This window comes from Medicago sativa, chromosome 4 (genome assembly GCF_051527215.1).
Source record: "Medicago sativa cultivar Bolivia chromosome 4, Bolivia_mono, whole genome shotgun sequence".
NCBI lineage: Eukaryota > Viridiplantae > Streptophyta > Magnoliopsida > Fabales > Fabaceae > Medicago > Medicago sativa.
In genome coordinates this window covers 67,847,991-67,866,116 of record NC_140752.1, presented here as the reverse complement: position 1 = coordinate 67,866,116, position 18,126 = coordinate 67,847,991, and the positions used below count along the sequence as shown (strand labels likewise).

General features: G+C 31.0%; 1 protein-coding gene and 1 pseudogene across 2 annotated transcripts; one reads left to right on the top strand and one right to left on the bottom strand.

Annotated features, from left to right (window-relative positions):
* Positions 1 to 413: 413 nt before the first annotated feature.
* On the bottom strand, positions 414 to 3,388 carry LOC146931050 (phenylcoumaran benzylic ether reductase Pyrc5-like; annotated as a pseudogene). Its single transcript, XR_015006587.1, has 5 exons — positions 3,133 to 3,388; positions 2,611 to 2,745; positions 1,580 to 1,817; positions 1,120 to 1,323; positions 414 to 746 (listed from the first exon to the last, which is right to left on the bottom strand). The product of XR_015006587.1 is annotated as a phenylcoumaran benzylic ether reductase Pyrc5-like (transcript).
* Positions 3,389 to 12,845: 9,457 nt separating this feature from the next.
* Positions 12,846 to 16,675, top strand: LOC146931049 (eukaryotic initiation factor 4A-3-like). Its single transcript, XM_085702537.1, has 8 exons — positions 12,846 to 13,686; positions 13,895 to 14,008; positions 14,381 to 14,672; positions 14,790 to 14,816; positions 14,899 to 15,032; positions 15,120 to 15,242; positions 15,424 to 15,931; positions 16,032 to 16,675. Exons 7-8 carry the CDS (start codon positions 15,770 to 15,772, stop codon positions 16,233 to 16,235), a joined length of 366 nt encoding a protein of 121 aa, XP_085558663.1. The 5' UTR covers positions 12,846 to 13,686; positions 13,895 to 14,008; positions 14,381 to 14,672; positions 14,790 to 14,816; positions 14,899 to 15,032; positions 15,120 to 15,242; positions 15,424 to 15,769; the 3' UTR covers positions 16,236 to 16,675.
* The last annotated feature ends 1,451 nt before the right edge of the window (positions 16,676 to 18,126 follow it).

The window sequence follows — 18,126 nt, the reverse complement described above, 5'->3', positions numbered from 1 at the left end:
AAACTAACATTTGTAAGGTTCAGTTAGATCCAACCTAAATTTTAAAATGGTATTAGAGTTTATCCAAGATTCATTGGGCTGCTTGCTTCAGCTATCGAGCCACTTGAATCACGCTCTAAATGTTCGGTCCTAAGGGATGTTCAATCCAAATTCTTAGAGTTATATATAAGTACATTTTGTCCTCGCTATACAAAAGTTATGGGCCGTCGCTGCAAGGGAAAAGATCAATATGCACTACACTTTTGAGCAAAAACAAAAAAGTAAATTCAATAAACATGCAACAAAATCAAGTACCTTTTTTTTTTTTTTTTTACAAAAAACGGAGTATAGCTTTATTCATGTACCATTGAGACGACACGGGTCTCAATGATTTATTACTTGGACAATAAAATTTTACAACTCATGACACATTCTTTTTCTATCTTAGACTATTTATTGATGGTACCGTGTTTTTGAACAATTCCCATAACAAAGGAATTGATTAGTAGCTCCTTAATTAAACAATATACTGGCACATTACTAATTGAAATGTTGTCCTTTGTTAAGTGATAATAACCAATTTAAGTAAAATGGGGTGCGATCATGATTTTCCTCAAACTACTCATCCAAAGTGATATATTTGACATCAGGATAAAGTTCTGAAGCTTCTATTCCAGTGGAGGGATCAATTTCATAGTTAGTGTGATCTCCATTCACATATCCAGCCAGACAAATTGCAAGGCCCATATTTACAGGATAAGGTGATTCTACAAAAACAAGAAAACAAACATGCAATTGTTTAGAAAGCCTTAATTATTATACATATAATCTCAAGTGAAGCACGGACACCGTACATGACACTGACAGTGACACTGCTAATAATTTGAAAATATCATATAATTTAGTGTAATTATATGTGTTAGTGTCGTGTTAGTGTGGACACGACACGTGACATGCCTTATCCGAGTAATATATGTGCTTCTCTAGACAAAGATCAAATTTCTCCTTGAATAAATCAATAATCATATGTTGAGAAAAATCAATCCTCAATTACTTTGAAAAATTAGTCTATGCGATTTTGTATAGAGAAATATACATTCTTTTAACAAAAACAAAAATCATATATCACTAATAATTAACCTTGAATCATCTTCAGTACTTGCTTCTCTGGAATATAGATTCTTTTAAGAGTACAACTTCTCTTCTTCTCCCAAAGAGATACTAGGCCATTGTATGACAATGTATTCGTGGGAGGTCTAATATATAGAATTTTGTTCAAGGTTCTTGGATCATCAACGGTTCTTATGGTGAAAGCTGCAACACTTTCTTCTGTATTGAAAATAGCTGTAAATCAAGACAAAATTAATTAGAACATATTCTCTCTTATATCTTATATATATATATATATATATATATATATATATATATATATATATATATATATGTGCAAAATAATAAATATATTTGTCCTTCAATATAAAAAAGAAAGTCAAATGTATTTGATCTAAATTTAGACCGTATATATTTGACTTTATGTTTATATCTAAAACGGGAGTGTGTGTGATAAGTAAATCTTGAAGGATATATTTGTGCTTTTCACCTTTGGTATTTCCATCCCCAAGGATTATAACTGAATCTAATAGAGAAGTTGTGTCAATAAGTTGTGATTGAGTTGGTAGGAAATGTCGAGTGAGAAAGTTTGCAACCACATAGGTGTGGGGAATTCCTTCATCCTCAATGGCCCTACGAAATTTAGCCTTTGTATCAAATACAGTCTTTCCTTCATTCACTCCATGATTTTGGTCCACATCATTTCCAAATTCAGATGGAAAGAACCTCTGTATAGAAAAAGTGAAAAACAAATTATAAAATGGCTTAAAATATTTTGTATTTACTTCATATGAATTGTCGGTTTAAAAATATTTTACGTTGTCGATTAATTATAATCATCATATTATAAAAACGAATTGATTTTATTCATTACTACTTGAAAATCATTCATTTGATTGATTGTAATTTATTGATAATATATAATATTATTTTTTAATTAATAGTGTATACAAATTATATTTCAAATATTTTTTGCAAAGAACTATATATTTTAATAAGGTAGCAATAACAATCCTTTCAAATTATAAGATTCAATATCTTGAGTCAAATAAGGTAGCAAAGAACTATATATTTTAATAAGGTAGAAATAACAATGATCTGTTTAAATTATAAGATTCAATATCTTGACTCAAAAAAATATTTTTGGTACAGCTCTTTATTTTTTCAATATCTTGACTCAAAAATTATAAGAACTATATAGTTTCATCTTGTCTTCTAAGAAAATTCATACATATTTTTGGTACAGCTCTTTATTTTTTCTAACTTTGATAATTAATAAAATTTTGATTTTGCACGTTTTAACGAATGTTTTAAATCATTTGTTAAAATTTCTAAAGAAATAATATTTGTACAACCACTTTATAATAACTTTTGGATAACTCTCTTTCATACTTAAGTGTCTCTCTCTCTCTCTCTCGTAAGCTCTTTATTATTTTTTATATAAAAGAATGTTATGCCAAAAATTGCAACAAAATAGTTGATTTTTTTTTTTTTTGAGAGAACAAAATAGTTGATATATACCTTAATATTTCCCGCCTCTTTAATAGCGGCAAGGATCTTATATTGATCAGATATGTGCTTATGATTTACTGATGAGATTACAACGTCCACTTGCTTTATCACCTCAACTAAAATCTGGTGGTCGTATATATCACCCTGTCAAAAATCAACATCAATCTTTAAGACCTACCAATAAATACCAAACAACGTACTCACTGGCATGACCCCATAAGTTAACAACGTGTGATAAATCAACAATAATTATGAGGCTACAATTGTGTCTATAAATCTGTATTTTGGTAAACAACGGACTTTATATTTTATCAATAAATGATTTGCTCATCCTATCTTATTTTAGTCAACTAAAATTTTAGCTCTAGAATGTTAATAAGTAGTTAATTTGGTGGTTTGGGAGGAGATATTGGGATTGAATTGAAGTGATAGATAATGTGATTGAGTTTAACTCTCCCCATGAAAAGTACTGATAATATATTAAGCTTAAGCTTGACATTAAACTTGATTAGAATTCATAACATAACATACCAAAACTACGTTGACACCCAATGTATTGAAATTCTGGATGATGGTGACTTGTGTGGATCAGAAAGAGTTGAGCCTCGTACAAGAGCAAAAGTAGGGTAACCAGCTTTAATGCTAGCTTCAACAATGAACTTTCCCACGTAACCTGTTCCTCCTATTACAAGAATCTTTGTAGTTGTTCCTACAGCCATATCGGAAAATTGCTATATGACTTTGAGAAGATAATTAGAGTTTATGTTGGGCGTGTTGTTTTGTGTGCATTGCATATTATGGAATCAAGTCCTATAAATACTGGCACGTACCAACTACCAAGTAGAGGCAGTTAGAAAAGTTAAGCACGTTTCTACGGTGTGTGATGCTGACAGTGACATCATCATGGATTATTATTGTTTTTGTTTGAAAGAATGGTTTTTTGTTTTTGCTGACAATGGTGTATTTGAAAATAGTATAATATTGTAGACCCATGCATACTAGTAGTACGAATGTATGACACGATATTGAATTGTAATATCAAAATAGCATTTGAATTAATTATCGGAAGAAGAAAAAAAATTATGATTTGTTTGGTTACAAGTGGGAAAGAAGAAGAAAAAAAGAGAAGATGGAAAGCTAACGCATGACAAAAGATACACCTATTGCAAGCAACAAAGAAGATAAAATCGGAGAATATGAAGTTTCCTTAGCTTCCTAGAGAATATGAAGCAATACAACATACGAATCTTGACTCAACGATTTCCTAAACAACCTAATCAAGTTGTCAAAACTATGAAACACATTCAAGAGGTCACGAACCAATTGGATCACATGGAGTAGGGTAAAGTGTGAGAAAATATGGTAAAATGTGATCGTATCTTGAATGTGACGTGAATTCACATTTTTATAGTTGTGGATGTTAATCATGTCCTACAACCCCGACATAAGACGTGGGAGGCCTTTGGAGCACTCCTTAGTGGTGACGCACACATGAGGTTTTATGAATCTCCTTGAACGACGAATTTTGAATTAATGATTCTTCATGTGTTGAGTAGGTGATATGAGCTTTGACCCATTCTGAAACACTTGCTTATTATTGTTCGTCCATTAACTAATCAACTATGATTGGAGATTGCATATATAATAGTGAATATTTTTTGGTATGATTATATGATTTTCCTTGAAGATGTCCAAATACATTGGTTAGTAATCTTCTATATTTATATTGTCATACTACGATTAATGATTAAACTCGTGTAATCTCTAAAAAGCAAGCAAGTCTGTCTCAGTTAGTAATCTACAGTTTAAGGAATGGCACGTTTTATGTATTCCTTTATCATTTATCTTACTAATCTTATCATCATACAAATAATCGAGTACTATACTTTGATCTTTCCTAATAAGAATGGAACCAATGCGTACCCGTGAGCTTAGCTTGGATGGTAAGGACAATGCATAATATATGCAAGGTCCGGGGTTCAAACCCTGGATACCACCAAGAATGGAACCAATGCAAACACCTCCTAAAATTTGCTATTTTGAATTTTTTGTTAAGCAAATACTTCCACTTAAACTTTCCAAACCAATGCAAACACCTCCTAAAATTTGCTATTTTGAATTTTTTGTTAAGCAAATACTTCCACTTAAACTTTCCAAACATAGAGACTACTTCACCTCCTAAAATTTGCTAATGCAAACACCTCCTAAAATTTGCTATTTTGAATTTTTTGTTAAGCAAATACTTCCACTTAAACTTTCCAAACATGGAGACTACTTCACCTCCTAAAATTTGCTATTTTAAATTTTTTGTTAAGCAAATACTTCCACTTAAACTTTCCAAACATAGAGACTACTTCATAAAAGTAAAATAAAAAATTGGAAAACCAGAGGGTGGTAACTTCAAATTAGGAACATGCATGTTGTTAACTGACATTATATGTAGTCACATATTTCACAAAAACTCAAGGACTAAAGAAGCCTAAACCGCCGAGATACCTCAAACGTTTAACAGGGTGAAAGATCATAATTACAGTGGATAGCAACCAAAAAAAAAAACTTTAGAGATTGTTCGTGTAAACAACTAAAAAAGTTATAGATATATCATAAAAATATTTAAAATAAAACCCGCGCAATGTGCAGCTCATATTCTCGTTTTTTTAATTTCTCAAACCAATTTATATATTTCTTTTTTGAACAAGCAAACCAATTTATATATTAACATGGATCATGTTAAGATATGGTATAAGGAGACTTGTTAATAACTCAAATGAAAATAAAAGATAAAATTTGTATTGAATTTTTTTTTTTCAATTTTCAAAAAGTTGAATACATAATTTTCAAAGTATTTTTTATTCTTTAACAAATGTCATAATTAGGATATTTTCTAGTATTTTCCATTAAATTAGACAGAATCATATGTTAGCATTTTCAATTAAATCATTAAGACATAATTAGGATATTTGTTAGTATTTTTCATTAAATTACCAAAATAATAGTTTCGAATTGAGTACCAGGGTTGTTGAATGATCTTCCAAAATGATAAATTTCATCATATTCTTAAAAGAGGTGTATTATTTGAACACAAAACATTATACCGTATCTGACATAGTATTAAATATATTTATTTTTGATCTAGATTGTTTTTTTTATCTAAAGTGTAAGATATAATAATTCAAAAATACAAATTATATCCAAACCAGATTTTGACAGTCAAAATTTCTGGAACCGATGTTTTTTTTTTACTAGATGAACTGACATAAAGTGTAAGATAAAAAAAATAATTCAAAAATACAAATTATATCCAAACCAGATTTTGACAGTCAAAATTTCTGGAACCAGTGTTTTTTTTTTATTGGATGAACTGACATTTTCTATGCATACGTGTTTATTAGCATTCATCTAAATTATTCAACAAAAAATCAAAATTATTGTTAAATGTAGTTTTCATCAAGTACAGTTTGTCAACGCTAATTGTTATTCTAGCGTACACTTGCGTAATAATTTTGTGGCTGACAATTTTCTAATGTTGTTTTGTCAAATATATATATATATATATATATATATATATATATATATATATATATATATATATATATATATATATAATGTTGAAAATTTGACATTCTAAAGGCGCAAGCAAACGAAAAAAGTATACATAAAAACACCGAGAATAAAACTTGGCCAAAAATTTGGTACATATTTCTTCTTTAGGATAATTGAAGGAAACTTGAGGCTCTTCTAATACAAAGATAAAATAACTATACATCATTGGTGTCCTTGGCAACCTTTGTGGTCCATAAGTGGCAATCTATGCAACCGAACACTGAAAACATCATTTAGTTTTACATAATATATTAATGTGTTAGTCACATCAATTCATAAGTTATGATAAATCATACATTTTTAACCAAGACGCACCGTTAAATACACGTGTAAAACTTTTGTACACTGACTGTAAATTTAATTCTTTCATTAATATTAAGACATGAATCTAGAACGAATATATGGTCATGCCTTTCAATAATTTGGGTTGTATTTATATATATTTTTTAACAAAAGATTAATGCAGCACAGAAACACTGCTACTATAGTAGAAGTTAGGTAAAGCATATAAATTAGTTGCCACTATGCCATCATGGAGTTTTATAACTTTATTGGATATGTATCCAACATTCATTCACTTAATTAATTATATATTACTTTTATATTTTACTTTCAAATAAATATATATTTTAAGTTCATTTCATCTGCTAGAAACTAATCCCAACAAAATTCCAGACACTTATACCAACATACTAAGCTTCATGATAGATAAGGCAAATCATAGCTTAAAAAATGAAATTCATAAATTGCACAAACAAATACATAAGATAATTTCGTAAAAGCATAATCATGAGAGCAATTATATATGAAAAAAATATAAAGAGGATATACTTTTTTTGGCTGAATTCTCGTTTCCATTTTGACTATTCAAACTATTTTATCATTTTTATAATATTATCTAGGGGTTTAAGTGGTTTGGACAAAACCAACGAAACCGAAAGTCCAAACCAAACTAAACCGAAAAAATATCCGACCTTGTTTGGTTTGGTTTGAAACCGATCCGAACCAATCGAAACTGATCTAGTTTGGTTTGGTTCATGGTTTTTCATTTCGAGATCCGTGAAACCGATTAACCAAACCGATGATAACCACACTCCTTATTTTACTAATAATATCTTACCTCACACAACTTTATGGTTAGACCCAAAATTAAAGTCAAACATAAAATACTTTTTAATCCATTCACTTTCTCTCATCATCATCTTCATCTCATCTCAACTCTTTCATTTCTACTACAATAGAAACCCTAGTTGTCAACCACACCAAATTCATTGTTCATCGCCATCGGTCACCGCTGAGATCGTTCGTCTCTTAGTTTTATCATGTTTATGTCATTGATTTATACTCATTATATCTCATTGTTTTCCATGTTCATTAATTTTCTATGCCATTGATTTATACACGTTTTCCATGTTCTTTTTGGAATTTTTGAGTTTGTTGATGAACTAGTATGCAACCCGTGCGGACGCACGAGTGGGATTCTTCCTTGAGCAGCAAAAATTCAGACCAAACAATTATTTTTGCATCAAAAATAATATTTATTTGCTCAACACCAGAAGAAACTAATACGAAATACTCCCTCACGTTTTCAACCTTTTTAAGTTTTTGACAGCAATGCAAGCAAGATAAAATTTAAAGAAGAGAAATCTTTTTTTTTGAAAGATGATGGATGAATGAATATTGGATCATATGTATGAAATATTGAGTAAGGTTAGTTTTTTTTTTTTGAAAGATGAGTAAGGTTTTTTTTTTTTGAAAGATGAGTAAGGTAAATAAAAAGTTGTTTGAAAAATAGAGTCCATGAAAAAACAAAATATGAAATACGGTTATAAAAAGTTCTATGAAATATTTTGTGAGAATATGAATTTTTTTTTAATTGTATTTTTAAACAAACCGATCAACCGAACCAAACCAATTAGTTTGGTTTGGTTTCTTTTATGAAAAACAGTGAAAACCGAACCAATCCAAACCGATGAAGGTTTCATCGGTTCAAACATTTTTTTTTTACTAAAATCAATCCAAACCGAACCGTTACACCCCTATTATTATCTAAATTATCAATTAAAAATATTAGTTAAATCACATTCAAATAGAAACAATCCACAAAAATATGAGGAACAATTGGACACTATAAAAGAAATCTTATTTTGATCTTATATAAAAAATATTGTGTTTTAGGGTAACATTTTTTCTTCCTATTTTTCTCTCCACTTTTCTTCCTATTTTTCTCTTCACTTAATCAGTTTTTACCATTTTATCGTTTACTGTCAATAAAAGTGGAAAAATATACATGTCAATGCATAACTTGCCGCTAGTAAAGAGTAAAGAATTAAAAAAAGTTACCTAAATTATAGTTTCTTCCAATTATATTGTTTCTTACAATTTTATAGTAACAATGAAGAAGAATAAATAATTGTTAACCAAAAGATCCTGTAAAATGTGGTTAACAGATAGTTGGCCAAAACGACACAAAAAGAATGAGAAAATTTTTCAATAGGTCATTTGGATCGCTCACATGCTCTTTGGAATTTTCCCCTCTCGATTCCTAACTCTCAATCGCTTCATTTTGAGAGTCATGACTCAGATTACCCTCAACTCCATTTACACTTGGTTTGAGAGTTAGGAATTGAAAGGGTTGTGAGTTAGGACCCGATCCGTTCTTTCATCAGAATAAAAGAGCATTTTTAATACAAGGTCATAACTCGAAATTTTAACAACAATATAATTGAACAACCACTCATATTTTCAACAACAACTGATATCCATTGCTCATAAATCAACAACAATGCAACTAAGCTCGTAATTTTTTACAACATTTATATTTTCAAGTGACTTCATCATTCTACAAAACCAACAAGTGCATCTCATCACCTCCTTTTTCCAAATTGTATTTGTTTCCGATGGTGGGGTTGAATGAATAGTAAGGAAGGAAAATAAATACTATAAAATCTCATACAGTGGATGTTCGTTCTCTCTTCTTTTTTCACAAATCCAAACAGCATCTCATGTCCTTTTCTTCTTTATTTATATTAGATATTATGAGATCCAATGTAGAGTTTTTAATACATTGTCTCTAACAGTGATTGATCCTAAGTCAAATTAATAAGGTATTAGATAAAAGCATGATTTAAATGAGATATAATTAAAAGATTGTACTTACTTAAGGGTTGTTGCTTTTCAAAAATTTAAATAAGTGCAAATATACATTGTCTCAAATCATAAAGAGATCTTACCCACATGGTGTCGTTACTTTCAACTTCTTTTTCCACTAGACAATTTGCTTGTGTGAAAACAAACTAATTTAAATGTTTCCGCAATAAAAGTAAAGTTAAAAACAATAAAAATGGATTTAGATCCCAACAGTAGAAAAATGTGGCTAAGGACACAACTTAATCACGAATCACGATAGAGGTTTGCACGTAATTGGATGTTACAACTTTAAACAACTTCCCAGAGATCAAGTGTTCTGAGGGGTTTCTTAATTCTTTCATGAAGGGCAAACTTTCAAAATGATACTTATTGCCAACAAATTTAATACCACAACAAACTTTCTTAGTTGTTGTGATTTAATTCAATGGGGTCCTATAATTAGAGATTGTGGTAGTATATTTATTTAAACAAAATTGAAAAGAAAATAATTGAACTAGATGAACCAACCACAGTTTAATTCGTTCCACTCGATTCAATACGATTTTATACGACTGAGAAAGAAAAAAAAACTTGGTTGAACCAACTGAATGGCAGATTTCTTGTTCAAACAGTTAAATCGGATGGTCATGTTCGATTTTGAACTTTGGTGATTCTTATTTACATGGTCAGACCAGGCTTCGGTTCTTGGTCCAACTAGTTCATCTTGGTCAGTTGGATTTTTAATACATTGTTTATAACAAGAATTGATCCTGTTACCCAAAGGAAATGGGTGATATATATGTTCTGCAATGACACTCTGGTGTCAATGTAAGGTATATTAGATAAAGCATGATTTAAATGAGGTATAGTTAAATGATTGTACTTATGGGTTGATGTTTTTTTTCTTTCAAATAATTGCTTACAAAATAAGTGCAAATATACATTGTCTCAAGATATAGTATAGAGAGAGCATACCCACATGAATTGTGGTGTTGTTACTTTTAACTTATTTCCAGTGAGACACATTGTTTGTGTGAAAACAAAATAAATCATTAAAAGGTTTCAACAATCAAAGTAAAGTTAAAAACAACAAAAATGAATCTAAATATCAATGGTAGAAGATTATGGCTAAGGACATAATTAACTTAGTCAAAATAGTGATTTGCACGTAATTGGATTGTACAAATTTAAACATAAATGACCAAGTGATCTGAGAGGTTTCTCAACACAACCATTATGGTTACCTTATGGATACTACTTTCTTAAGGTGCACAACTACTAAGTTTATCATAAAACTGAAGTAGCAATAAACGTCACAAGAAAGAGAGGGTTTGAATTGTGACCTTTTTTAAATTTGTCCTGAAAGTCTAGATTAATATTTAAGTACTCAAGAAAATTTCTTGGTAGTAGTTGGTACAAAAACAATGTAATGAGTTTGGACCAGAATATTTTGGAGAGTGTCATTGTGGGATCAACAATGCAAAATCACAATTGATGCTCTGCCAGGAACTGCAGTTAACTACAGATGAGCCAGGGGTAGTTAACTGCAGCCGGACAGACTGAACAGTAGTTAACTACCGTTGGGGACAAAAACATATTTTCCATGTGTTTTTAGGAAAAACACATGTGAGAAAAACAATTTTCTAAAGTTTAAAAACTGGAAATCTATAAGCCCAACGGCCCAACCCAAGTCTAAGGAATTGAAGAAGGGTTAAATATGTTTTTGGTCCCTATAAAATGGCGACCTTCTAAGTTTAGTCCTTACTTAATTTTAATAGCTTTTTTAATCCCTACAAAAAAAATTTACTTCTAATTTTAGTCCCTGCTAAAATAAATTTTGTTTAATTATCCTTAAACTCTTAAATTTTTTAACGATTCTTTTTATACAAGTTTAGAACACTATGAAAGGTTCATTTACTAAAATCTATAATTTTTTAACATGAAATAAATTAAATATGAATTTTTTAAAACGACAAAAGTTTAAGATATAAGTAACAAAAATATGGACGTAGAAATCAAATTTTTGCGAGATTTTTTTCGGAGGACCTTTTAATAACATTCTTAACACGCCTGTAAAAAATTGTTGAAAAACTTAAGTGTTTAAGCATAAGAGGAGTGCTAGCAACACTCTCATTTGGACACTTTCTCTAACACTCACTCTTTCATTGGGTTAAATCAATGTGGGTCATACACTTTGGAAATGGAACCCACATAAAGTGGTGGGACATACATTGATTTTATCCAATAAAAGAGGGAGTGTTAGAGAGAGTGTCTAAAAGAGAGTGTTGCTAGCATTTCTCTTAAGCATAAATTAAACAAATTTGGATTGAGTAAGGACTAATATTGAGTACAGAAATTTTTTGTAGGGATTAAAAATGCTATTAAAATTAAGTAAGGACTAAACTTACAAGGTCGCAATTTTGTAGGGACCAAAAACATAATTAACCCATTGAAGAATTAATTGGTTTAATTGCACTTTTAATCTTCTTGTTAAAAAAAAAGGGTTAATTATGTTTTTGGTCCCTACAAAACTGCGACCTTGTAAGTTTAGTCCTTACTTAATTTTAATAGCATTTTTAGTCCCTACAAAAAATTTCTGCACTCAATATTAGTCCTTACTCAATCCAAATTTGTTTAATTTATGCTTAAACTCTTACGTTTTTCAACAATTTTTTACAGGCGTGTTAAGAACGTTATTAAAAGGTCCTCCAAAAAAAATATCGCAAAAATTTGATTTCTACGTCCATATTTTTGTTACTTATATCCTAAACTTTTGTCGTTTTAAAAAATTCATATTTAATTTATTTCATGTTAAAAAATTATAGATTTTAGTAAATGAACCTTTCATAGTGTTCTAAACTTGTATAAAAAGAATCGTTAAAAAATTTAATAGTTTAAGGATAATTAAACAAAATTTATTTTAGCAGGGACTAAAATTATAAGTAAATTTTTTTTGTAGGGATTAAAAAAGCTATTAAAATTAAGTAAGGACTAAACTTAGAAGGTCGCAATTTTATAGGGACCAAAAACATATTTAACCCAAAAAAAAATGCACTTTTAATTTCATAATTTTCAAATTGTACGATTTTTGTTCCCTAGACTATTTTTTTTTTAAGTAGCTTAACGACTAAAAATTCATCTCTACATTGAGTAAGCAGGGAACAAGGTTCGAACTCCGACCATAACATATATAATGCAATGTCTTAGTTACTGAGTTAAGCTCACATGTGTTTCTTTATTTACTTTTAAAATCTTGATTTAACACCGATGAGATGTTGAGAGATATCTAATCTAACTTATTTCTAATACTAATAACAATGTTAAGAAAATGTGCCAACCCTAAACCTAATCTTTTTGGCTCCAAACAATGCTGACCGTTGGATCTCTATCCTTAGGCACCATTATCATATCAGCCTTTGATCTTATCTGAATGCTGGCTTGCACACATCACAACAATCAATTCAAATTCAATTGCAATTAATAAATGTTGTTTCATTTCTTATGCGATTTGCATCCTTCACTCTCTCACTCTCTCTCTCTCCCTCTCTCTTCCTCTTCTCCATCTTTTCCCCTTCTTCGTCTTCCTTTCCTCACCTCCTTCTCCCTGCCATCATCGTACCTCTACCATTTCTTCTCCAATTCACAGAATCTGTTTCCTCTTCCCTTTTTTAACGTTCTTTGTTTCCACTGCTCAAGATGTGGTTCGGTTTAGTTGGGATTGAAAAAAGGAAGAACAGTTGAAGATTGTAAGAAAATGAATGGTGGTCGGTGGCTACAGAGGTGGTGACGGTGCCTGAAGTGGAACTATGGTAGATGGTCGGTGGTTACGGTGGTGAAATCAAGGCCAATTGAAATCATTTTCCTTTTCTTTCTTCTATACTGCTGCGCAACCAACAGGCTAATGGATACAGAAATCGCTGTTTCTCGCTGATTTGAGTCCAATTATTTTCTATTATGTTTTATAATGCGTTTTTTGTTTAGTATTCCTTTGTGTCTTTTCTGTATTTGCTGTTTAGTGGTATAGAGTAGGTCAGTAAGTCAGTTTTAGATTTTTATGTGCAAACTATGAAGCTTTCTTTTTTGTTATCGTATTCTCCATTTGGGAAACTATGTATCATTGTTATATGATTACGTTATGTTGCCAAATTTTAATGAATATACTGTTTTTGTAAAATGCTAACTAAAAAGGATTTGAAAATTTGGTTTTTTTTTTTTTTTTTTAAGAAAAAATTGAGTCTGGTGCATTTGTCCATCTTTGTGTTGTTTCTATAATTTCTGATGATTTGTGCAGGGTTGACCACTATTGGTAATCAAACTATGTATCAGTATGTGTTGCAATCAAACTATGAATCAGTATGTGTTGCGTTCGTAATGTTGTTTTATTTATATAGATTTCATATGATGACTTTAATCGGACTTAGAGTTATAATGTGATGGAACTGAAAATTAGCATGATTTTTTTAATTATAGAAAGAATGAGACATACATATACGAATTATGTCATTTATATATCATTGCAGCGTATGTTGATTTAGTATAATGTTTGTTTGTCTATGTGCAGTAAAATTTGATTGGTTAGCCACTATTGACGATGACTATGAAAATCTCGAGCTTATTCGACTAAAATGGCGAACATTCATTGTTGAATTCAATCCAATAAGGTTGACCAAACCAGGTCAGCTATAGACTTGATACGTTCATGTAAGTTAAAGGACAATATTGGAGCCCTTTATACTGTAAAAGAGTGAAGATTTCTGCTACATAGAGTTTATGAATGGAAAGGACAATATTGGAGCCTATGACTATTAATCCTGGTGAAGAATAGAGGTGCTCAAGTTATTGAGCATGATCATAATCACATTAATTAACAAATATCAGTTCACTTGATTATATGAATTTCTTTTCTTTCTTTCTTCATTCATGTTTCTCCATAAGTTATTGGTTTCTGAAGCAGGATTTGCATTGTTCATCCTATGTATATTTGTTTAGATGATTTATGTCCTATAGTGCAATACTATCAATAAAATAGATCACATCATATTTGCAGGGTTTTTTTTTCCTTTGTTGGATTGCTTAGATTGCACTGTGGTTCCTAAAGGATTGAAAGCTACTTCGCAACGCTCATACATATTTAACAAATAAGCTTCCAAAGAGTGATCGGTTTTTTCTTTGTCTGCTGTTTTCTTGATGATTATATTGAGGTCATGTGATAACTTGATATAGAGAATTGGAGCATTGGAAGTCCTTGATCGAGGAAGGATTTGTAGACCGCTTCTTGATATTGGAAATGTTGTCACACTAAAAGGTGTTGAAGTTAAGTCAAATCGCCCTGTCACAAGGTTTTTTCCCTTTCTCTATCTTTCTCTTCTTCTCCCTTTAATTTTCTCTCTCATTCCCTTTTGATTTTAATTTTGATTGTTGATGACTTTTGTGCACAATTACTTGCCAATGCTCAGGCAGCAGCAGTTGCTGAAAACAATAAGGTTGGTTCATCTTTATTTTCTTTGATTATTTAATTTAATGTTTCATTGAGGTGATTATTTAATGTTTGATTTGAAATTGAAGAAACAATCTTGCGTCAATGTGCCAACTGGACATGCTCCTCCTATTGTTGCTGACGGAGTTGCGGCAGAGTGGCTAGAAGAGTGGTGGTGGCCCCTAAACCTGTTCAGAAGAGAGTCACTGCAAAACCAAAACATGTTTGTTGTTACATGTTATGTTGTTGGATTGAATTCTCTTTTACATGTTCTTTAGTTTGTTTACATATTCTTTTCATGTTCTTTTAGGCTGCATGTGGTTTGACTAACAAACCAAAGGAGATTATTGACATTGATCCTGGTGATGCTAACAATGAGTTAGCTGCTGTTGAATATCTTGAAGACATATACAAGTTCTACAAGATAGTTGAGGTAACAATAATAAAATCCAATGCAGTTTTGGTATTTTAAATATATATTTGTTTCAAAATTATTTACTGAAGTGAAGAGACATAATCACGTGTGCTATGTTTTTTAAAAACAGTATATGTTACTCTTGCTACACAGTTTTCAAAAAATCATGTGTGTAATGCTTTTTATTTTGTTTCCGAAGGTTTTGGGAGGCCCTCTTCAATCCAGCAAATGGTAATTGCTCCTTTCTGTGAAGGTTTGGATGTGATTTTACAGGATCCGTCTGGAACTGGGATGTCAGCAACATTCTGTATTGGAATTCTGAAGAAGCTTGATATGGATTGGTTCATTGCCAGGCTGTGGTCTTAACCCCAACCTCGGAACTAGCTTTACAGATTAAGGTGGTTGTGCAAGATCTTGGTCAATTCCATGGTGTAAGGATTCATGCTTGCGTCGAGGGGACAAGTGTTCATAGGGAGAATCATCAGCGCTTTCTCAAAGTTGCTTACAACAGTTACAATGTTGAAGGTACTCCGAGTGTGTATGACATGGATGATCAATTCATTTTCAAAGGTGGTGTTCACATTATTGTTGGTACTCTGGGGTGTGTGTATGACGTGCTGCAGAAGGGGCGTACTCGCCTAGATTGCATAAAAATGTTTGTTATAGATGAGGTTGATGAAATGCTTTCACTTGGTTTCAAGGATAAGGTTTGTGACATGCTTGATTTTTACTTTTTGATTTAATAATTGCATTGTTTATACTTTATAAACACATCTTAACAGTTTGAACTTTTGATTGATGTTGCAGATCGATGAAATCTTCAAGCTACTTCCCTCTGAAATTCAGGTTGGAGTAATCTCTGCTGCAATGCCACCTGAAGCCCTAGAGATTACTCGAAAGTTCATGAAAAAGCCTGATGAGCTGATCCTTGAGGGTACCAAGCAGTTTTATGTCGATGTTGACAAGGAAGAGTGGAAGCTAGAGACACTATGTGACATCTTTGGTCGATGACAAGGAAGAGTTTTATGAATATGTTTCATAATTCTCAATTCAATTTGCATAACCAAACAAGGTTGATGACGTTGAAGGATCTGTGTGCTTTTATCCAATGATTTTGGTTCAAATTCCAATGGCAATGAGAAAGAAGTATGACACCAAACTTCTGTGTTACATTTTTGCAAAGAGGCGATGTCTAAGCTACCAGCAAGTTTCAGTGCAATAGTGTTAACTAATTTTTTTTAAGTTGAACATAGATTTTGCAAATGTCGCAAAATAGCATAGTGTGTGTCAAGTTTGATACATGACACATTATCCTATTAAGATTTTAACTCCCTTGAGAATTATTTGTAACCTCTTAAACAAGAAACACATGTACTTTCTTTCTGTTAAAGTCTGCATTGACATTGCACTAATGTAGATTATAGATATCATTACTTTAGCATTCTGCAATACACAGAGCTTCTTAACAATTAAAGGAGTAATTATATCGTAGCAACAGTAGATGAGTGTTCATATGATTTTGGTTTCTTCTTTCAATACACAACATTAGGAATTTGTTTTGTATCTGCTTAGTTTCTTCAAGCATGTAAATTTGATCGAAATGTTGGTTAATATTTTATAACATTCACTGTTGGTTACTAATGCTTTGAAATTTTGTTGCTGGTGTGTTTTCATTTTAAGAGTAATAATAGTGTCATATACACCTCATAATGATAGGTGTGGTTCAGTTTCATTTTTCTAATTATATATCGGACCTTTGTCTGTTTTTTTTTGGCAGAGCCCACCTTTGTGATATTATTTCAGTGACTATGCTCATTTGCCTTGCTCTTGCTTTATTCTACCAATGTAGGATAAAACTATTCTGTTATATATGCTAACATCATCTAATTATTTCATTTGCTACTCATCTAAACTATTAATTATTTTATAGTAAATACGTGGTTCTGATTATTTCGTAGGCAATAGTTAAGTTATGACACATGAAAAAATCTCCATAGCTTACGAGGTAGATTGAAATATGACTGGGAAGCAATACTATTCACCATATTCTCATTGGAACTAAAACTAAGACTTAAATCAATTAGTATTACTTTTGTATCTTTCCATTTTGGGTACTTCTGGTCCCAGTTTATAATGCAAGTTTCCTCTTTAAAAAAAAACTATAATGCAAGTTTATTTTCCTAAAAAAAATTAGAAAGTTACCAAGGTTTAAAGACTAAGAGGGAATGGAGGGAAGAGTTTACTTTTCATTTATATACTGTATTTTGATTTCTTACTATATGATACTTGGCTTGGTACTATACTTTTTATAATCAAGACTATAAATGCCCGTGCGATAGCACGGGTAGGGGGACTAGTGTAAATAAATAATCAAAACAACTTACATTTTACAACTATTTTTCGTCAAGTAGTCCAGTGACTAGAATTCCACCCCTTAAAGTGAATAAGTTAATAATTCAAGGTTCAAACTTTGACCCACGTGTATGCGTATTGCAATGTCTATACCAATTAAGCTTTGCTCGGGACTTCTTTTTAACAACTTTAGTACTTGTGAAATCAAAACAAAAATAATTGACCATAAATTTTCTTATTCTTCTCAATTGTTGTGTATATTCTGATTTACTCTTCTTGTAACATTATCTAATGCAATAAAAAAATAAAAATCTAATCAAATCAACGTTTTAATGTTTGATTCTTTTTTATGGGCGGTTCAATCGGTAGAACCACGAATGACATTGTCTACGATTCAGTTATTTGAGCAGTGATCATGGTTTCATCTTGATTTTAACAGATTAAAGCAGGTGAATCATGAACCGAATTTCTTGCAGGTTTAATGTCCGTTTTGGTTTTCAAAACATTGAATCAAATGCAATGGAAGGCATCCACCAACACCCTAATTTGC